Here is a 23,305-nt window from a genome sequence, read left to right as displayed (position 1 = left end):
CATAAATATCAGGAACAGACTGGTGCCTATCTTCATGCTGTATTAGGTGAGGTGCTTGTAATTCCATAACATTAAAAGATGTCAGTGGGAGCTCTATGCAACAATGGTATAGGACAAGATATATCAAGCAGCAATGCTATTTCTGCTTCACTGCCCGCATTTTAATGATGGCACAAAGAGAATGAAAGATTAATTCATATCACTATTGGTTATTCAGCAAGTTCATTACTCAACCTAGAAAATTACAGTTACACTGATGATGGGCCATAGGTGGACTTACTCTTTACATATTTTTGGAAGCCCAAAATTAGGTTGCCTCAAACCATGTGATCACAGCCTGGCAACATCATCAGGAAGTGAGGGCTTATCTATCAGAAGTATTGTTCTCCATTCTGTGGCCTGTATGGGATTCTTGACTACTTTTCTGTACACTGGATCTTTCAGAAGTGAAGCATGATCTACTGTATGTAAGTATGTCATTCAGTGGCTGCAAATAGAATTCATTATTGCATGTTGGTCCATACAATGAATTAATCATAACAACAAAACTTTATACATACTTGTTGTACGAAGGATGACTGGCTATCATCAGACATCTGTACTTCAGCTTTATTCTCCAAATTTATGTATCAGCCATCCCATCTCCCTCAACATATTACCACCACATAATACTCTTGCGTTTGATATATTCTCGCTGACTGGTGTGTTACTAGTGGCTGTTATGAGCATTATGTAGTGTCTGGAAAGGACTAGAAGCAACAACTGTGGTCTATATGAAGGTACTATCCTGGCAGGACAGGATAGCCAAGAAACTTTTTCTGACAGTCCATACCCCACACAAGATAGCCAGGTACATTACCACCTAAATTAACTTGCTTGGAATAAGGTGGTATATTTTTACACATTATCTCCTAAAGCCAATCTTTGACTTTCCACCAAAGATTTCATGTACCTATTAAGCAACCAAGCATAATCAATGATACAAGGTTTGAGGTTCTCACAGCACTGAAGATGTCAGTATTGCTCTTCTGTGTGACGACAGTGTGTGGCCTTGTAGGTAGATACTGTTTTGGAAAAACATCCATCATCCACCCTTATTAGTCTGTCACATGTAACTGCAGTGTTTCTGGATCAATATTAGCAACAGACTGTTCAATATTGTTTTTCACTTCCTCCAGGCTTCATAGTTTATTCAAATAAACTATTTCATTGAGAATTCCACACAGAAAGAACTGCTCATGAACACACCGTGTTTGCACCTGCAGTGCTTTTGCAGAGGGGAGGTTCAGAGAGTCTGTTATGTGGGGATAGACTTGCTTCTGATTCATTTTTGTACTGTTGTGAATGTTATTCTACAGTATTTTGAAAAGTTAAAGTATTATTTTTTTATGGTATACACTGTCTTCTTCTGTTATAACTATCTCCTAAAAAAATTTCTGTTATCACATACTGTGTACAAATCATGCTTGCAATGATTCTATAGTGTACATGAGTATATATAAAACATCTCAACATACAGAGTGTCAGCTTCAAACAAAATAAAAAGTTGCCGATTAAAAACAACAAATATATAAAATAATACACTTTTTAATTTAAAAATACTGTTGATAAATATATAAATTTCTTTCATTTTTATATATTTTTCTTCTTTTCATGGACTGTTGCACAGTACATGTATACATATATATAAAATAAAAACAGCATAATTTTAAAATACCAGTGTCATCATTTTGGGTACAAGAAACTCTTCATTCATTACTAAGTGTTTCCTACTTCATGATACAGTTTTAAAAAGGATTATAAGCAAATCATTTAACTCCAAGGGGTGATGTTTTTAAAAGGTTCTTAGTATGTTATTTTTATATCTGGCATCATGTACATGTATCCTTCCTTGTGTATCACTCTGACCTCTTCAGCTGTAAATTATACACATTCTTCCCACTGTGAATATATTAATTCTTAAAGATAGTGCTCAACAGGTATGCTTATGAAGATGAATTCACACCTTGTATAGTACAAATGGCTGGTTGTACATTAGGAATCACTCTGCATTTAGAATTCTGGGAACTGGCAAAATCATTGGCAGGTTATGAGAAAATTTCATAGTCATAAGACCTGTAATGAGAGTACGGGAAGAGCACCAGAAATTTGTCGTGCGCCAAGTACATAAAACAGTTTCCTGACAGCAAACTTCCAAAATTGAAAAACACACAGTTCAAATAAGTCCACATATTTTTCAGATAAAAAAATGAAGGGCATATGTGACTGAGTGTTTCTGTGTCCCTATACCATTTTGTAATATTATTAGTTAAAACTGCTCTCTGCAAAACTTCAATTTTCGCAAACCATGCATAAAAGTCAAAATACTGTTCATTAACACAATTTTATATAAACATGTGTGTATGTTGCATTCCTTACCAGATTCTCTGGATAACACTGATACTTATGATTACATTTAAATTCTATACTTTAGCATGCCATTTTACATACCTCTTTGCCATTGTGATCATTATGTGAGGTAAGGAGAGACAAAGAGTGATATTAGAACTCAAATTATAACTTTTATAAAAGTAATTTTCAGGTCGTTGAGAAAACATGGCCATTTGACTTCCTGTATGATTAATTTGTGGTATATAATTATTAACTACCACTCAAAAAGCAGAACCCATAGGACCAACACTATTAATAACAAAGCCCACCATTGAACATGATCCTGACCCAATTCCATCCACTTCTCATCCTTGCAACCCATTTCACTTTGATCTAATTTAATGCCAGTCATTCAATTTCTTAATTTCCTAAGTCGCCATTCTATAACAGGTTTTCCCAGCAAAATTCTACATGCATTCCTTGTTTTCTCAATCCTAACTACATGCTGAGCCCATCATAGTCTCTGGACGTGGTTCTTGCTGTTATTCATCTACTGATTTTGCCTCACTTTTGAATACTTACATAAATTAAGTCCTTTAAATAGCATCACCCCTTTGAGTGTAAGTTTGAATGGCACCAACAAATCTTCTATTGCACAAAGTCCTCAAAGACGTTCTTTAATAATAATAAAAAACAACAAATAGTGTCACTGCCATAACCATGTGAATATCAGATCTTCATTAGCATTTGGTCAATAACCATACACTGAATTAAATGACTAATTCATTTTCCCAGATGGAGCAATATTAAGGCAGTGCAGACAGATAATAATGGCACAAGAACTTATATGTTTGTCATATGGCAATAGGATATATACACCCCAAAACCATGAGGCTGCTGCCCAAAAATTAACTCTGTAGTCAATGGTTTAGCAGTATTCTACTACAACACATGGCCAGCTGGGCCACACATAAGCCATCACACAGGGCTAAGAAAGGTTAATCATTCATTACACAATGGCACATGTTATGTGTGCAGTACATAAATAAATTTAAAGAAAACTAAAAGATGAATTCAGGCAGTAGAAAACAATATACTTAATCTAAACATTATACATACATCACAATCATTCAGTCATACATATGCAATTAAATTACAATAAAACTTCAAGCCTTATTTTACACTGTCCCAACTTGGTTTTTGGAACACACAATAAGCAGCAAAAATATTCAATCCGTACAGTAAGTTAAGGCAGTGATGAAGCTGGACAATCAATAGACAGAACTGATCATCCCATGTTAGTGTCACGGAAAAAGCTCTCCTCATTTCAGATGTTCTTGATGAAACTGAATAATTACGTTGACATTACATTTAATTATATAATATGCATGAAAATTATTTCATCTTGCATTTATATCCCTCTTGTCTCATAATTATATTAACCACTTCATATTTATATTTCATTAAATGCTTCATGTTCATGATTCATTGCAGAATTTTCTTTAAGTGCTGTCTTATGGATAAAGATACAATATTTAGGCAGTTAGCTCTGTCTTGATCTTCATGTAATACTGCTTCTTATAAGGCTAATCAAATAACAAAGCTAAAATCAAAAATGGTGTGTGTATGTGTGTCTATGAATATATATATCCTGGCCATGTATATTGGCCACCTCGTCCAAACTTTGGTTAATCAGTTATTTTGTTTTGATAATGTATAAATATTTCTTCATATCAGTGAAACAAAAGTGAAAGAGGGCATATATGTTGGCCATCAAATCAAGGAGTTAACCACAGATAACTCCTTTCATACAGCTCTAAACTATTCCAAAAGAAGTTCATGGAATGCCTTTAAAACAAAAGCACAACATTCTTAGGCCATCATCAGTCACCCAACAATTCTGAATTAGTCAGCGCACTTCTTAATGTGTATGAAGACTTGTAATATGTCTCTGATTCCTTTCACATATAGATTCTTGAGCAACAAATATCAAGATATCTCTGCAATGCAAAAGCAGTATCAGAGCAGGTGGAACAAAAATATTCTTACTGGAAACTTATCCAGGAAGTCAAAGAAATCACCTACAAATGTTTATCATGACAGTACAAATTTTAATCAAGAATGAAATATTTATGAAAAATACATTTTATGTATTTCTTGAAAACTAAATATTTTAAACTAAGAAATTTCTCCATGCCATTGATAATGGAAAATTTTTCATTGTATTTTTCAAATCATCATTTAAAAACTATTAAATACACCAAACAAAGTACAAGAAACAAATCTGCTTACCAGAGTAATTAGTAGCTCAGTGTAAGGCTGCAGTAAGATTGATATTACTGATAATTTCATGTTAGATTGTGATATTTTTCATAGTTCTTCAGCCCATTAAGGTTTATTTTGAGAAATATTAGTCTTCTGAATCAAACTAAAATGAATATATGAGGCTCAACAGAAGGTTTCAGAAATAAACCCTGTTTTCTGTCCATTGAAACCAGATGGAAATTAAAGTGCAGTCCAAATACCAAGTTGCAGGATGGCAGCATGCTGCTGATTACTATATCATTCTATGAACAAAGTTCTCTGTTATAATCAAACATGTCAGCTGCTAGATAAAAAAGTAGAGAACTTGTTAAAAATGACTTTTTTTACTTTCCTTATTGGTTATAAATGTTAGTTCAATAAAAATGGCAGTTAATACAATGGAACAAGTTTGCCTTGTTGCCTGTATTTTTATAGTTATAAGATCATTGTCATACTGGCATTAATCAATAATCCATATTAAACAGAGTTTATGCACACTTTGAATCTTGAAGACACTTGTATTCCAATACATATTTTAATTTTAGGCACCTCCATAATGAGGACTATTTTATGGTATCAGACATGATGTCTTCGGAATCTCAACTTTTGATAAAAATCATAAAAACCTCCTTTTCTCTTTAAGATACACAAATGGAACTAGACATATCTGATGCCATGAAATGGTCTTCACAATAAGCTATTTCAATGTATTTAAGGAATACACAGCCAAAACGTTCCGCTCATAATTAGATATTTTCATTATCTAATAATACTTCTGTAGTTGTCAGTAATAGATTAGAATTTTTTCTAATAAATCAAACATATTTTCTAGTTTGTTTAAGAAAAAAGCATTAAATTAATGAAAAATAAGTGTATCAATGCCTAAAATATCAGACACAGCAGATTATGAATATGGGCAATGTTACAAAGATAATAGGTATAAAACCTCTTAATTCTACAAGGATCTTACCATATAATTACATGATAGAATAATTATAATACAATTTTAGATTAGCCACAAAGATGCATAGTTTATGAAGACAACTTGAAGGAATCTGGATTGTTAAGATTTTTGGACCTTGTCCATCCTCTGATGTTATAAAAAACAATGTTTAGAGGACTGGATCTGACCTCCTCTACAGACATAGTGTAGGGGGCACCTACTCTGTGGGGTCAATCAGAATGAGCTAATCCCAATCATTGGATAACTCAGGTCAGAACAACTACATGTGTACAAGTACCTGGGATCAGGCTATGTCAATGGGAGATAATAATCAGATTAACAATAAAAATTATAAGAAGGCATATGAATGTCAAGACTAAGACAAATGTGGAAGTATAAATTAAAATACATCAAACCACATCCCAAAACCACCCAATCCAGGAACCCCCATGTAGGAGAAATACAAAATATTACCACCTCTATCATATCCGTCTATTGCTAATACCACCTGTGGCCCAAGAATAAAACCAAAAAAAAGAAAGCTATGGAAGTACTCCAAAGAGACTGTCAAGTAAAAATTGACCTTCCTCGAGAGTTATCAACCTCCTGTTTGATGTAGGGGGTCCAAATCAGTTCATTGTTGTTTTATAACACCAGATGATGGGCAAGGTCTAAAATCCCAACAATGTGTACTGTATTACACCATCATCAGAACTCTTCAGAAACACTTCAAGCAAGTTTCAAATGCGTGGGTTTCAAATAACGTTACTTCAGTTGTAATAAAGCTACTCTGACGCTGTGAACTGCAGGCTCAGATTTTACAATGTAGTGGTTCCAGCATTATATCCTAAGACCACAGCCTCTGTTTATTAACATGGGCAGAGCACAATGGATTTAATATAAAAAATAAAAATTAATATTAAAATTGGTACACAAAATTGTACTAAAATTTAGTTTTAATAAAAGTCTACAATGGCAGTGATTTTAAAAACGGCAACTTTAAATATTCCAATGTTATATTTCATCTGTATCCTGGAACATAACAGTAACATCTACAGTCTATTTTCTGGTTTCCATGACTTAAACCCCAATACAATCAGAATGGTAAAATCCACCATAGGAAAACTGCTTTTTTATGACAAGTGAGAGTTACAAAGGTAAACCATGTAGACGTACAATGGACTCATTCTTAATTCATCACAGTAAAATTAATAGAGGCTCCACTCAGCTATGCCACTGATTCTTCTTTCGTGCTAAAAAAAGAGCAAGTCAAAGAAAATATGAGGATCAGCCTCATTTAGAGCATGTAATGGATGGACTCTTTCTGATCCTTTGTACCCTAGAGTTCAAACCACACAAAGGGATAACTAAATTCATACAAAAAAGGTGATATCACTTACCAGAATATATGTAAAAACTACATATATCATAATATGACTTCTTGATTTACCTAGAGGAGTACTACAAAAACAGTAATTTATTTATGACTGGACATGTAATGCATAAACTGCTGGAAATTTTTTGTCTTCTCACCAAATTCAATGTAAAATATATGATCAGTGTATTTGTTCTTGCATTGCTGTGGTCATTCATTTTGAAAAGCAATTTAACTTTCTTGTTTTACTTCCATTATGCAGGAGATTTATTCATATTTTCTTATTTTCTCTCTCCAGTTAAGCAATTCATATAACAATTAACCTTTACTATACAGGAAAAGAAGACTGAAACCCTACACTACAGGGTTGCTGGTCAGACTTTAACTCTGGGGTTAATGATTTAGCAATATGCTCCTGTGACACATACAGCTAGCTGGACTGTGCATAAGACAGTCGATAAGGGTTAAATAGTTTAAAGCCAACTCTGCTCATATGGGAATTAACTATACACAGACACATATGTTCCAGAAGTATCTTCATCAACGACTGAAAATTGTCAAACTTGCAGCATATTCTTTTATTATATATAGTTTTCTCACTTCCATGGCATACTATGTATGCATCTGGTCTGGTACTGAGGACCCCTTGTACAGCTCCAAAGTTGGACTGGTTCATCTTGCAGATCACAAGACAGCAGATGATTTTTGTATACTTGCAAGACAATTATATTTTTCTCTTTTCTGTATGAAAAGTATAATTCATTCACCATGCCCTGCTTATGCAAATTTTCCATAACTAACAAATTCATACTGACTAGATTATCCAAGGCCCTCAAACTAATCCCATTCAGTGGATTTTACCTCTAGTTTGGACCAGTTGTGAATAACCATGTCCTAAGGACAATCTGTATGTAATTCTTACAATCTCTAAAGTATGGCAAAAGGAAACAGAAGAGAGATATCATTAAACGAGAAGATTCCTTCTTCCTGCTTCCACTGACCAGTAATTCCTGAAGTTCTGATGAACTGTACAATTAATAATACAACGCAGCATATGTTACTTCTCATAAATTCCTACCTCCACCCCCAATTTATTGTCCAAGAACCATATTTTACAAATGAATGTACTGACAAAATAAATGCAATCTAAGCAGTGGTTCACCTGAATCTCTTGAAATCATTCATACCAAAGTATAATTGAACACTTTCTGACTGTTTGATACCATGGGTGTCAGAAGCCTCGTGGAATTTGAAGTTTTCATGGCACTAAAGATGTTGGCTGTGGTCTGGGATGTGATACTCCTAAGTCTTGTATGTGGTTATCAGTGTTTCAGAGGTATATAACCACTTATAAGGCAAGCTTTCAGGTTCTCATGAGAATGAATTTGAAGATTGTAGCAGAAACACAGTTATTAAGTAACAGTCCACCACAAATTATATTAAGATCCTTTCCAGGACATCATGAAGAACAAGCAACATGAGATAAATTAAGAGTAGCCAATATAATCATATGTAAACAAACATACCAGGAAGGCTTGAAACATGCAAATGTATGAACAAAAGGCTGTAACAAATTGGCCCTGTAATATAAACATGAAGATGAGAGTAAGGAAGTAAAAAGATGGCAGTGGAATGACCACAGTTATCTTAGAAATTGGGAGCAACAATCAGATAACATGTTGCCCTCGGTGGTCTAGTGGTAGTGTGCTTGCCACTGGATCCAAGGTTTGTGGGTTCAAACCTGGCCATAGCAAGACTTCCTTTGGAGGGAAGTAAAGCCGGCAGTCCCATGTAATAGATTTGCAGCATGTAAAAGAACCTTGCGAGCCTGAACGAGATGTTTCTTAAGCAAAATTCAGCAGACATTTCTCACTTGTCTTTGGTAGAGGCCTTGCGATGGGCTGATCACTCATCCAAGGAATCCCTACCAAATGTCTAAAATAGATCAGAAACCTCCAAAAGGATGCCCCTATCCTCCATGTAGGAGAGACAAGGGTATATGAAGAAGAAGAATCAGATAACATAGCTCACATTGTACATGTGCCAGAAAGGGACCAAACAATGCTCATTCTAACATTCCCAAGGCCACAACAACAAAAGGACTGGAAAAAAAGCTGAAAAATTAATAACAAACTGAGCAGCCCAGTTCTTTGTAGAGGTGTGGACCACAGAAGCCTTGATTTAGAGCTGAAACAAAATTTGATACTCACCATTCAGAATCAATAATTGTTATCTGTACAGATATTAAATATTGCTAGAAATTTGAAACCACCTCAATCATAAAAATAGTGTGTATTTAAGAATGGTTCCTTCCAAATGTTGCAGTTGAGTGATAAGCAATGCCACGTTCAAATATTGGTCCAGAGGCAAACTATCCTGACTGAAGATTTTTGTGGTTTTATTCAGCCCTCCTTGTAAATGGCAGGACAGTAACTTGTATTAGGCCATGACCACCTCCATCCACATTAAATAGGCTATCATCTGATACTAAATAAACTGAACAATTTAGAATGTCATTATGTAAAAATCAAGAATAAGAACTGTTATTGAGTGATATAAATGGGGAAAGAGGTAAGGAAAATTACATGTAATAAAAGTATGTTTTAAGATAGCACTTGTATCAGCAAATCACACCATTTGGCTGCCAGTTGACTTCCTTTCAAGAGAAATCACACAGCACTGACAAGACCTATGATGGTTCTTGGAGTAGTGGCCTTGTGGTTCGAAGGAATCTCTAGTCTTTACATTCAGTAAACGGTCCCACTGACATGCCTACTGGACAGCTGGTGAGGCAGCGTTTGATTCATTGTTAGCCTCTTGCAAGTATAGAGGAACTACAACATTTCAAAATACACAAACATCAATTATCAAGGATTCATTCTCACCAGGAACAATAACATATCTTTCAGGGCCAACAAGCCGAAATAACTTGTGAGAAACTGTTTTGGATCCATAAAGTTGACATTATTTACAATAACCTTTTAGTTGATTTTCTCACTCTGCATCAATTACCCTTGTTTTCTACTACTGAATGCACTAATAAGAAACTGAGAATAAACAGTTCAAGAATTCCAAAGTACAGTACTACTCAAAGATTATAGCTGAATGAAAAGTTAAAAAAGAAAGAAGCAAGCAGAATGAAAATCATCACTTCACTTACATTTAGGCACTGTACACATGGAAAATAACCTGATTCCCCCTCCCAAGACTTTTAAAAATGACTGTCCCATCTCTTCAGGCTAGCCTTATATGCATGAGTTCATTCTTTCTTCCATAAAAGTACACAATACATTGAAACTGACACCTTACATATGACAAAGAACCGTTAATATTGCTTACCTTAATAAAATTGATTAATAACACTACCAGATATTTATGTGACTATGGTGGTAATACATCCAGTTTCAGTCCATGGCGCAGGTGAGGACTACATGTACCACAGTAACCTCCACACTTCCCGCTCACCTTCTGGTTACCCTGAACAATAAACAAATTTTGCTTTCACTTGGCTGCATATAAATAATTATTCTTCTTTCTCAGACATTTCCACTTTAAGTAGGTTGCCTAATAACCAAGCCATCATCTGTGATGTATTACAAGGCTTATGGTTAACACAATGTACAGTGTATGTAAATTATGTTGTTGTATTTTATTTCAGGTAGGAACACTCAGAATGCAAAGGTGCAAAGAATGTACATGGAAACTCAGTGTATTCCAGAAGTAGTTTCACTTTTCCAGACTTGTTACAATTAACTACAAAGTCAAATGAGAGGTAACCTTCACCATGTTCATTAGTGCATTTCTTTCTTAGATAATTCAAAAGGCCACTATCATTGATACAACTTTGGCAACAAAATCTTTTATTTCATATTTTGACTTTATAAAGACAGACTAATTGACAGTATGCAGATATATCCAAATTTATACCTCTGACCAATGGATCTTCTTAGATGGTTTTGAACCTTTACCCTCCCATCTGGTAAACACTGATACAATAAAATTAGTCCCAACCAGATTGATAGAGAAGCGCCCTTGAGGACATTCTGCTTTACTGTAGCAGTCTCCTGCCTGTCCATAAGGCACTCGGCCATGCTGGCCTTTCACTTGTCTTGAAAATGTGCCATCTTGTGCTGAAACAACAAACAAATGGAAAACTTCAAGATGAAGATGACTTGTCTTCTGGAATGTTGTACCATATAATCTCACAAAAACTGACCAGCATTTCGTAAGTGTTTGTTGCCTTCTTCATCATGGCCGTAAAAGAGGAAGTACCTCTGAAATATCAGACAGTTTCTATGAGACCACATGGAACAAAATAAAAGAAGACAGAAATCAAACTCACAATTGTGAGAACCTGAAATATCACTTGAAGAAATTATTTTATTTTTAAAGGTTTAAATTTCTTTAACACTTCATGTGATGCACCATGGAACACATTCAGCTACCTCTCACTGGATGCCATGAAAGAGACACAATGCAGATTTTTATGTCATCTGTAACTTTGAACTATTATAGCACTTATTGCAAGAATCAACAGACAAAGGACTATTCGCTGATACTGAGAAAGAAATTTCAGAGCAACTGCTAATTCTCCTTTGCAGTATGTTAGACTGCGATAATCTTCCACAGACTGCTCCATAGATTATCAAATGATATGAGAGGACTGAACCTACATTCGTGTTATTTGCCTCATAGTCAGGGCCTCAAGTATTACAAGCATTAACCATGAATGCTTACCTAACAATCCTACTTACATGTATTTAAAATATGGAAAGAAGCATCTACTTACTGATGACTCGAAGTGAGGTAATATTTAGACGAACTTTGGAGTACATTGTCAGCTGAGCCTTCCCATTGCTATCTACCACACAAGAGCAGTTGTCACGACGTTGGCCATTATATGGACATGTGTCTGGAGAGACCAACCTGATACATAATATACATGGTACAATGGAAGCTATGTAATTCTTGACGTAAGAGTTGGACATGTACATATGGTTCACCCAATGACAAACTGTGGTAATCTGATTAATCATAAAAATATATATTATGGCAAAAGTGAGCAGTAAATATGTTTATTTTCAATGAAAGGTTGAATAATTAGTTTGGCACTTCTTTCGACCTGGAATGCAAAGCATTACAGAAATAGTCTAAGGCTAAATATCAAACAAATAAAGATCAGTGGCTTTTTGTACTTAAATTTCTGTAAGAGCAAAAGCATATTTACACTCATCTAACAATAGATCTTTTGGTTCTGCATGGCTGCAGGTTGAGTCATTTGAATTTCAGGTAAGATAGATTGTGGTAAGTTTTTAATCATAACCAAAGACCATGAGTCTTCATGTTATAAAAAGAAACAAAAAAGAAATAGTTAAAGGTGCTCAGAGACTTATAAACCAAAGACATGACTTGTTGTTTCATGAAAGTCAATTATGATACAAAAGAAAACACATGTATATTGTAATCTGTACATATGAAGTTTTAAGAATCAGGACCAGGGCTCCAAATAGAGTGAAGGAAATGGTCTTAATTATGACTTGGGAGTGTGAAGTGTAGAAAGCAGAACATAACTATAATCTTACAGATGTTTGTATTTGGATAATATATCAAAAGCAGAGTTCCCTATTTTTGTTCTTTCTTTATGAACATACCTTCGATCATATATTTCAGAGAAATTCTCATCTTCGCCTGCTGGTAAGCTGAGGTACTCCTGGGGGCCATCAGTTGACATGCCATGACAATAAATCGAGACATTAATACCCATAATTTGCAAAGTGTATTCTTTGTCCTCCCTCGCTTGTAATTTTTGTTGTACATCAAGACATGAAGTAAAACTACCTGAAATAAAAATAAATTTTAGGACTTTTATTGTAAAACAATAAAGCCCCACATCTTTTTGATTCTACTGCACCAACATAAAATGACACTTCTGGAGTACTGTGAAGTCCATCATGCAAAAACATAAATTCAATAAAGAAAAAGTTTTAACTTTTTTTTACATTTTATTTAGATGACCAGCTAAGTTTTACTTTTGTAACATACTATATTATCACTGATTAATGCATATAAAACTTACATCTGTGCTGGTTACATTTGCGTTTCCGAAGAGGCCTTGGAGCTCGTACACAATTATTCCTTGTAACTTTCTTTCCATCACGATGGTAACAATACAGATGACGCTGCTGGCGTCCCTTTCTACCACATGAATGTGAGCACTGCAAGAATTATTCATAAAATGGCTACAGAAAGATAAAGAGTTTTTGAACATATAAATTTAATACTGTTTTTTTATTAATTTCCAAAATTCTGGATTTTTGTATGAAATTAAACTTAACTATCAAAAAAAAAATAATGAGTTGTAGACAGAGCAATTCCACAGGAATAAGCGCATTGTAATATCGATCTTCTTAGCTGTCAGACTGATAAGACACAGTAGTCATGGTCTCTTACATCTTGATTTTCAATATAAGAACACTGTATTCAAAGGTGTGAGGACGAATACTGTACAGGTACATAAGCACTTGAAACAGGGTGAGTTCACCAATGTGTCATTTGAATTTGAGAATAATAGCATTATCTTCTCTTTGCACTTTATCCATCTGTATGTTATAAAGATGATCTTCTGCTGACAACTAAAAGACTGTCATTATTACTATTACCACTTCTAACTAGAGATTCAATATACCACAATTGCATCCAGATCAAATACACTTCCTGCAACTAATTTAGCAATAAAGTCACATACAATGAACACTTTTTATATTAGAAGAGTGCTATTTATATTCAATTTAATTTTGATATTTCTGTTCTCACATGCCATTGAGAGGGAAAATGGCTAAGAATCCATGGTACCTACAAGAAGTTAATCCTAAAATCAAATTATATCAACTGCTAACAATAACTTAGAAACCTTTCAGGATGTAACAATATGATGATGGGCTACAGGAATAAACTTGTCTACAAGGTAATAGTACAACAATAACCATTATTATTTTAAGCAGAAACCTGCAAAACACAAGAACATGACGTGATATGACACAAAACTCACATCTTGCCACTCCCCTGGTACCCAGTAGAATTCATCCTGGCAGTTAGAATTGAAGCAGTTCCTTTGTTCTGATGGACGTTCAGTAGGGTTACACTCATCTTCTGAGACCACTAAATCAAGATGGTGACACTGAACAGTTCTTTGTTGGATGCCATGTCCACATGATTGGGAGCACTACATACAAACACACAAACAATTACTTTGTTTCAACTAAGAATGAGTGAAAAATTTGTATTCCAGTCTGAATTAATCTTAACCTTTATCACATGTGAATAGGGATTTATTTTAACCCCTGTAATACAGGGTCACAGGCTGGGCATTAACGCTGGGATTTATTTGTTTAGTGGTATGCTACTATAATGCATGACCAACTGGACTATTTACAAGATGTCTTGCATGCACGGCCAGTATATGCTATGTCCATTAATTGCAAATATGAATCAATATTGGTATTATGAGGGATAACCAAAACAGCTTAATGAGAGGCATTCATTTATACCAGATAGTAGGCTGATATGAAGAAAAACAGAGGTGACAAGACCAAATAAAACTTAAATGATTTCAGAAATACAACCTCAAGAATTAACACTTTCCTAAAATCAATGGCCTAATAAAATTTCCAGATTTTAATGAATATTACACGCTCATCCTAGTAATTACTATTAAGGATTATGATGTACCTCAGACCACTCTCCTTCAAACCAAGAGAATGGACACTGTTTTATGCAACCACGAACAACCTTAGGCATGTGTCTGTGATCACACTTCACTGAAGAAACCACTATATCAGTCTCATTCAAAAGCTTTGGCTTCAATCTTTGCTGTCTTTCCACTAATCGCCAATCCCTGTACTGTTTCCGATACTGTGAATCGAAGAAGGTACTGCCATGCCAATGATGATTCACACTTTGTTCATAAGGATATGTGTTTGCAGGCACCTCCACGCATACAACTCGCCGGTTACGTTCTCCCTGTCCACATGTCCTTGAACACTGGCAAACAGAAAATCATATCCCTCTTACTGGTGGAAAATTCGTCTGTTTCAGAATTAAACATTGTTTTGCAACATAACACTACCTTTATAAGTATACATAAAATAGTAATGGAACCAAACATTAAATGTCTTTCAGATAAGATTTATTTCATTTGCAACTCTACTTTAATAGAATCTAATACTGATTATATTGACCAGTAAATACCAAAATTAAAGATGTGCAGAACAAAAACAACTTCACAGTTTTACAATTAAAATTAATGAAATAAAGAGCTGGAAAATGGTATTATGAGAAATTTGTTTAATAAGCATATTCTATGGCAAAATAAATGTAACAAGAAAAGGAATTATCTTTTAGTTAATGTAACGATCATTTCGTAACTGTATAGATTATGCAAACATCAAATAGAAGAATGAATGAGCATGATAAACTGAGAAATAATAAAATATTGGTATATTATTATTATTATTATTATTATTATGGTACCTAGTATTATAAACAGACCTAAAGCAGAAGCAGAGTCCTAATGAATAAAGGAAAGCTCACCTGACTCCACATGCCTGTTCGCCACTGATACTCCTTAGCTATGGGTTTCAGGTTGGTGTGACTATAGTTGATATGGCACTGGGGTAAATCACACTCATGCTTCTCATCTGGCCTTTCAAGGGCTGAGCAAGAAGTGTCGGCTAGGATCTCTCCAGTGTGAGACTGACACCTAACTTGTCTGTGCTGGTAGCCTCCTTCTCCACACGACTTGTTGCACTGAAACAAGAAACAGAACAAAACAAAAATTACTCTTAATCTTCAACATTTATATTCCAACTTAATTTTCCTAAATTTGGTCCACAGGGAGTAAACCTTACATAGAAAATTGGTTTACTTGTCACAGCAAATGGGGACTGTACTGTCCACTTTGAAACTCCCATAAGACTTGCATACAAAAAATTATACTTCATATTATGCTCAAACATTTATGAGATATAAAGTAACCGGCCTCTAAAAAAATTACAAATGTAAAAGAATAAAAATGATAACCTGGGACTCTAAAAGTAACAATGAACAGATGTAGTACAATTTGGAGTGCACATATTTTCCAAATTTATTCTTAATGACTTGCATCCCTTTTGGATATTTTTATTCATTAATTTACTGAAAATCTAAATATCTTGTTGTTGGAACTAATAATTTTCTATAATGTAGATGATCATAAATCATAATGAAAACGTTCCTTTGTAATACTGATATTACATGCACAAAGTATAACATATTATTCTTAGTAGCTTCTTAAACATTAATGATGAAGAAGCACTTTTAAAATGAAAGGTTTGTACAAATTTTAATATGATGAATCCCTTTTAAAAAATTAAGAATCTGATTTCAGCTTCACAAAGAGTATGCATCATATCATCATAAACCAAAACAAATTTGCCAAATTTTGTTAAAATATGTGGATTGTAAAAATAAAACAAAAACATAGATACAGACAAATGAACACAATTTCTTCATTACATTTTATGAGTTTTGTATAAAAAATACATAAAAGAAAATTAAGAAACAGTTTTAACCCTTTATCAACAGAAAAAAAATTATTTCTTCCAGTTATAATTCTTAAGAGATAAACACATGATAATGATATAATTAAAAATGTAACAATTAGAAAACAAAGACAGTTAAGGAACACTGTTAAAAAAAAAAGGACAGGAAAGTTTAAAAATTGAGTTTTTGATGTCACCATAAAACCAGTACCTACCTCTGACCAGCCACCCGTGTTCCAGGCAGGACAAGGATCTGTATTGCAAGCTATTCTATCAACAGGCCTGTCAGCTTTGTTACATTCAATCCCATCATTTCCATCTTCAGAGGGACATGCCACCATCCGCCGCATGTAGCCCGTTCCACAAGACTTTGAGCACTAGCATAAACAAACAATTGACTATGTATGCCAAATCTGTCTATTCATAATCATTAACATGTATCATATAGGAACAGGAATACTCATTTTTCTCATTATTCTGAGGTAACATGCTTGATTTATTTCTATTTAACATATGAAATCCTAAAAAATGACTGCAGAGGCTTTATATGGGTTCTTATAATGCAGCTTCAAAACATTCCACAGTTAAAATCAAAAATATAACATGGCAAACTTTTCTGTGAAAAGTGTGACATCATGAATGAATCATTAGAATATCTGGTTTCATAGCTTACCTCACCCCATGGTCCTGTTCTCCACATGTAGCCTGCATTGTTCAGGTCCTTCCCCATGTCATTCATCCCATCATGATTTGGATATTCCAAAGACGATTCATCTGGACAGTCCCTAATGTAACATTCCTTCTCTCTGTCTGGTTGTGCCAAATTATGATCAGAACAAGCTTGATCATTGGACAGCACAGTATTAGACGCAGAATCAATGCACATCACTTCTCTTGTTGATATTCCCTGGAAGGAAAGAAGAAGAAGAAATTACAGCAGTTAGCTACTTTATTACATCTTACAAGGAGTAAGAAGATTGAGATGTTGGCAAAATTCTACCAGAATGCATGGTAAAACAACCCAGAAGACAGCCAACTTCATACTTGTCATTGTGAGAACCTCAAATATCATAAATTTATATCTGTTGTACTAGGACAACTAATGATCTGAGGCTTTCACGGTGACTAAATATAATAAGTTCTTCTTGAGCTACCAGCCATGTAAGGTGGCTTAAGAAAACACCAACATTTCGAAAACCATCTTCGTTCCCATCCTCAGGGTACTGTAGTTGTAGGAGATCCCGTCCGTGCTCTGTGTCTACGTGACCCAGCTCTGTATTATTGGCTGCACATTAGCCAACAGGACCTGATGTGCAGAATGACATGCTCGCTGATGGTTCTCGATATGTTGGTGTTTTCCTGATTAAGCCACCTTACATAGCTTGTAGACCGAGAAAAACTTATTATAGGATAATTAACTTTTCCCTTCTACTACACCACAGGTTAGAATCAGAAAAGTAAAACTATAACATATCATCAAATCATATAGAAAGGTCTGTCAAAAATATGGCCATCAAAACTCAAAATAGACTTTGACAGACTGTCTTGCCCCCTAAGTGTAATATGCATGAACGTGTCTCACTGATTTTATGAGGCGGCAGCCTACCTTTGTACTATCAGAGTTAACTTGAGATTCATATTTCATATTTACCTTGCCACAGCTAACAGAACATGGCTTCCAGACCCCAACTCTCCAGGATGCGCAAGTAGGTTGTTTGCAGGATTCTTCTGTTGCTACAAACAAAGCTTCAGTGCAGTGTTCTTTGTCAATGGGTGTGCCAAGAGATGAATCTATACAAATGACTGCCCTCTGCCTGATTCCATCACCACATGTAACAGAACACTAACAACAGAACAGTCATTGAATGTTTTTGAAATTCCTACAGTAAGTAATGTTATGAACAGATAACTTGGCATGCTGAATTTGCTACAACATTTGCTGTTGTGACACTACTCCCAGTGTACTGCCAAATGCTATAACACAATCTATCTCTGTTCATACTTTGAAGTACCCAGCCCAAATTCAGGGCATCATAATGAAAGATAATTTAAAATATTCAGAATACTCAGAAATCAAAATGATTGTAAAGAGAAACTGACATACTGCAGAAACCACAAGACATGATTCCTATATCCTTATAACAAGTGTACTTCTGAGATTTTGTTATAATTAAGGCATTATGAGTGTTGATGTTGAGTATCCTAGCATTTTCATTCACAAAGCAAGCACCTTAAAATATAGAGTGTTTAAGAAAGAAGGTTCTCATCGCAGTAAATATCCCAGTGCTGGTCTTCTAGGTAGAAATATCATGTGGATTTGTAGATAGATACCAACATTTCTGAGAAACAAATTTCCTTCATCTTCAGGGCTGAATATGGAATATATGGAGGCAGTATGTTTCTCCAAATTGCTGGTATCTACCCACAGGTCCACACTGAAAAGTTCTGGGAAGGACTTCCCTTCAAATATTTCACTAAATACTGTGACTACATTTTTCATACAGAATATATACTATGTTCTACTTCCACACAAAATTTCACATAACTAAGTACAATCATTCATTATTTATCATAAGACAGAAAGTTTAATATACATTTACCATAGCTGCCATACTGTTTCACTTTCTATGAAAAAGTTACCCTAACAAGAGCTGCGTACCTTTGGGATGATAAATGTCAGGGCCCTAAATGACACTATTCTTGCTCCCAACACAGAAGTTTGATATAACTGTCATACTGGTATTACTGACAGCAGGAAAAAGCATACAAAATTGGGGTCACCTTTTGTGGGATGATGATAATATCACATTTTATATAAATTTATTAACTGGTTGAAAATTATTGGTGAAAGACAAACAAGCAGACACACACATGGGCAGGATGATATCATAAGCTATCTTTCCTTATTAAACACAGAAATACACCAAGTAATAGTGTTGCAAACTTTTTCGAAGTGCTGATGTACTTACAGATCCCCAGTCTGAGGCCTTCCACACACCACGCACTGGAGTGAATGTCCTTGGTTCATATATCACATTATTAGTCATGTCCTCATCTCCATGTAGAACTGAGTTGTCTGCAGGTCCAGGAAATGGCACAGAAGTTGGAAGAATGTTATTACGACGAAGATGTGGGGAATGAAGTCCTAAGTTGCCATCCTCAACCTTGGACAGGGATACAGATGTTGTCGTTGTCGTTGTTGTTGAAGGAAACACTGATGACTGGAAACAAACACGAATGACATCTATTATTACTGTAATGCAAAGGTTCTGGAAAAATACTGGATTCTCAAATTGCCTTACAGGAACTGGAACTGAAATGGTTTTGTAAATATCTTTCACTCATGCTTACAACTTTCTTTTTGGTTTCTCTTTTATTAGTTTCTAAGTTAGATTCTGAATGGAAAACCAGCTTCACAGTGCTGGTCTACAGTTCCATCACAGGCAGAAAACCGAAGCACAAATATTTAATACAAAACTGATAAATTTGTTTGTGTTGTTTATGTGTTCGTATAAAACAAACAATCAACGACAAATACATTTTGAGCTGTTTTGCCAATGTTATTTTACACTGTTCTTAAAAATTATTCCAGTCAGGGATGATAATTTTCCAAAGGCACATCAATACACGATATTATGGCACTAGCACTGCTCACACATCATACATGCACAGCTACCATAGTGTATTGCAAATTAAAGAGTTAAAAATTACAAGGGTGGATGTGACCTCAACAGCATGCCGTTCAACCAAACTTTCACGAAAACTGTTCTATTACCGTCTACAATAACTAATGCCCAAAACTGAATCAGGATACACATCAATGGACATATACATGCAGCTCACTAACAAGGCTATGAAGGAAACCTAATACAAAGATCCACAAGGGATATACACCTTAGAAAGAGGAGTTATACTGTACAAAAGTTGAGATTTAATACACTAGTAATAACTCTCACCGGTATCTCATGTTGACAAGCCTGTCTAGTGCATTTCTGACTAGAAGCAGGTTTATTCTCTATAGTGGAGCATGACGATTCAGAGACTTCTTTGCCATCTAGTGAACGACAAGTAACAGTCCTTACAGACACACCAGTGCCACACGTCACAGAACACTGTGAATACAGAGATGAGAAATGAGATGAGTAAAAACCTACCACAGCAAGGAATGGACCCCTCACCTTGTCTTTCTGAATACAAGCATATGCAGAAGAAAACTAGTAATGTGAATACAATACAATCCAGCAACTCTGTTTGAGCTGTAGTATTACCCAAATGGTGAAGGTGAGAAACCTATACAGGACTAAGAAACTGAGGACAACATTTCAGCTCCAGATGAGAATTTTACCTCCATTTATTACATAGTGTATTTTCACGTACACAGATAATCTGTTTATACTTTTAAAACATGTGATATAAAGTATTTCAGAAAAAAATATATTTCAAAATTATTATTCTGAAAATGAGCACAGTCCCAAGCCAAACACAATGCAAAGTTGGACTATTCACCCAAATCCTGCCCAAAATCAAAAGATTTATATGCAGACATCAGGGAGATATTCAAAATGGCTTTTTATTATTTTATTCACAGTTCAATAAAAAAAATTAATACTCTAGAAAGCAGAGAACTATTTGGTACAGGAGGTTATAAATTACTGCTGTGACCAACGAAAACTTCAATTCTCACCTGCTGCCAAGAGCCATGGTGCCAAGAAGCACATGGCTCCCTTGTACAGACTTCCTTGTAGGGAGGAACAGGCTGTGAGTCACAGTATCTTGGTGCCACTATACGGTTGCCCACTTGACACCAGAGGGAGTTCTTGCGTTCCCCAACACCACACGTAACGGAGCACTAATGAAGCCAGTAAGTGAAGATGAACAAGCACAAAACAAAAATAAAAGACCCATAGCAGATCTACTCAGCTTTTACAGAGACTTCAAGACAATTAACCTTTATCATACTAGAATAAATTATTTAAACTCAAAAATAAATCACCCATAGTAGATCTACTCAGCCTTTACATAGACTTCAAGACAATTAACCTTTATCATACTGGAGTAGAGGATTTAAACTCCCTGATTATGAGTCTGCTGGTAGGACTTTAGGAGTTAACGCTTAGCAGTATGCTAGTGTGATTTGAAATCATACAAAAAATAGCCATTTTAATAATCCAATTTTTATCAGATGGTAGATCATTCTGCTGACATAGGAATACATGATACCTGACTTACATAACACTTTCCACTTGGTTATAGACATAGAGGTGCATGCACACACTTACATGCTAACCCGTAAAAAATACAAACCATAAATAAAGCATAGTAGAAGCCCTACTGCATCCCATCATGCTGCAGAATACCTATACTAAACTATGCATTTCAATATTATATACAACTGTCCCAGTCTGCAACCAAAGATGTGTCAACAGTCTCCAAATGAAGATGAAGATGATGATCATCTTCTGGGTTTTGGTGCCATGTAGACTCATCGGTCTACACAGTGCAAAACCCAGAAGAGCATCATAGTGAAAACCACAAATCTCACACAGTCTGCAAATGAAGCTTTACTGCAGGTTTGATTTGATTCAATTAAATTTACTACTGTAAGTTAATTTTAAAAATACGTTTAATGTACCAATCTCAGTCTTCACACATTTTCAATAACTCTGCCAAAATGTTATCATATTCTAAGTAATACATAATGGAATCTCAAATATATTAAGTTGGTGATAGAATTATCTAGCTGATTTAAATACTGTCATTCTAATTTGGAGTGAGGTCTCAATTACCTTCTTGTATCAAATGAAGTGAAAGTCTGACGTTCATTTCAAAGCTAGGACAAACTACGAGTCAACTGTTCACACCGTTGATTGTAACTATCATGGAAATATCAACAAAATGACATTAGAAGCAATATGTATCCTCTACATTTAGAAATTGTTACAGTAAGCAAATAAAGAGCACCTGTTTGGAATAAGATATCAGTAGATATTATTTCCCATTACAAAAGGAAGCATTGGAAGATAAAATATAATTCAAAACATACTGGTGATGATTCTCCAAGAACCCATTTTGGGCACTCTTGTGTGCCACATGGCCGCTCCACAACGGGTGGATCACTCTGCTTACAGTCAGATTCATCCTTTGGCCAACCCCGTTCATCCACACAATGGGCTGATCGTGTCTGAGTTCCCCCTCCACATGTTTTGGAGCACTGAAAATACAAAACAGATCTCTCCCTGACAGTTCCTGTCACAAGTAAATTCTCTTCACAAAATATTTCCCCATGTTTCTGTGTGTGTAGTTTGTTGAATTGCTGTTGGTCCACCAATTTCTTTGTATAATGTGTACATTTATTTGTTTTTACCACATGGAATATGTGGCTGAACTAACATGATGGTTTTATAAACATTTTTAACTGGTGGAATACATGATCAGACCAAAAGTGGTGCTCCATTTCTTACCAGAAAAACAGATGCTACAAATTCTTTGCAAAGTTCTGAAGACTGAGTTTTATTTTAACCCTTACCACATCTAACACAGAAGAATATACAAAGGTTGTTCAATAAGTATCTTTCAAAAATGTGTTACACTGGAATTTACTACTTCATAGATACCCACAGATCCCCTGATTTCTCTTCTGCAGGAATCAAACTGTCATTGTATCACTGGGACAAATGTCTCACATATCAGGGACTTGCCAGTTGATAACTGTGTTGGACATCTAGTATATACAAA

The 23,305-nt window shown here is 35.0% G+C and overlaps 1 protein-coding gene and 1 long non-coding RNA gene across 4 annotated transcripts in view; one reads left to right on the top strand and one right to left on the bottom strand.

Annotated features, from left to right (window-relative positions):
- Window positions 1-330: 330 nt before the first annotated feature.
- On the top strand, window positions 331-12,846 carry LOC147872640 (uncharacterized). The gene is made up of 3 exons (XR_015537112.1): window positions 331-467; window positions 10,651-10,764; window positions 12,663-12,846. It is a non-coding gene; the product is annotated as an uncharacterized LOC147872640 (long non-coding RNA).
- AdamTS-A (ADAM metallopeptidase with thrombospondin type 1 motif A) overlaps window positions 3,444-23,305 on the bottom strand; it is a 194,171-nt gene continuing 174,309 nt past the window's right edge. For all 3 annotated transcript variants that reach the window (XM_087356043.1, XM_087356041.1, XM_087356042.1), the window contains 16 exons: window positions 22,614-22,781; window positions 21,255-21,419; window positions 20,527-20,682; window positions 19,540-19,791; window positions 18,222-18,413; window positions 17,244-17,477; window positions 16,786-16,947; window positions 15,582-15,797; window positions 14,721-15,032; window positions 14,041-14,214; window positions 13,069-13,207; window positions 12,644-12,830; window positions 11,782-11,918; window positions 10,920-11,122; window positions 10,332-10,469; window positions 3,444-9,826 (listed from right to left, as the gene is read on the bottom strand). In XM_087356043.1, the coding sequence (XP_087212169.1) occupies window positions 10,374-10,469; window positions 10,920-11,122; window positions 11,782-11,918; window positions 12,644-12,830; window positions 13,069-13,207; window positions 14,041-14,214; window positions 14,721-15,032; window positions 15,582-15,797; window positions 16,786-16,947; window positions 17,244-17,477; window positions 18,222-18,413; window positions 19,540-19,791; window positions 20,527-20,682; window positions 21,255-21,419; window positions 22,614-22,781 (2,793 nt within the window). In that variant the 3' untranslated portion in view covers window positions 3,444-9,826; window positions 10,332-10,373. The remainder of the gene's footprint in view (window positions 9,827-10,331; window positions 10,470-10,919; window positions 11,123-11,781; window positions 11,919-12,643; window positions 12,831-13,068; window positions 13,208-14,040; window positions 14,215-14,720; window positions 15,033-15,581; window positions 15,798-16,785; window positions 16,948-17,243; window positions 17,478-18,221; window positions 18,414-19,539; window positions 19,792-20,526; window positions 20,683-21,254; window positions 21,420-22,613; window positions 22,782-23,305) is intronic.

This window comes from Zootermopsis nevadensis, unplaced genomic scaffold (assembly GCF_977971745.1).
Source record: "Zootermopsis nevadensis isolate Lab colony 2312 unplaced genomic scaffold, Znev_1.0 Znev_ptg000025l, whole genome shotgun sequence".
Taxonomy (NCBI): domain Eukaryota; kingdom Metazoa; phylum Arthropoda; class Insecta; order Blattodea; family Termopsidae; genus Zootermopsis; species Zootermopsis nevadensis.
The sequence above is the reverse complement of the archived record's forward strand: the minus strand, read 5'-3'. Positions and strand labels throughout refer to the sequence as shown.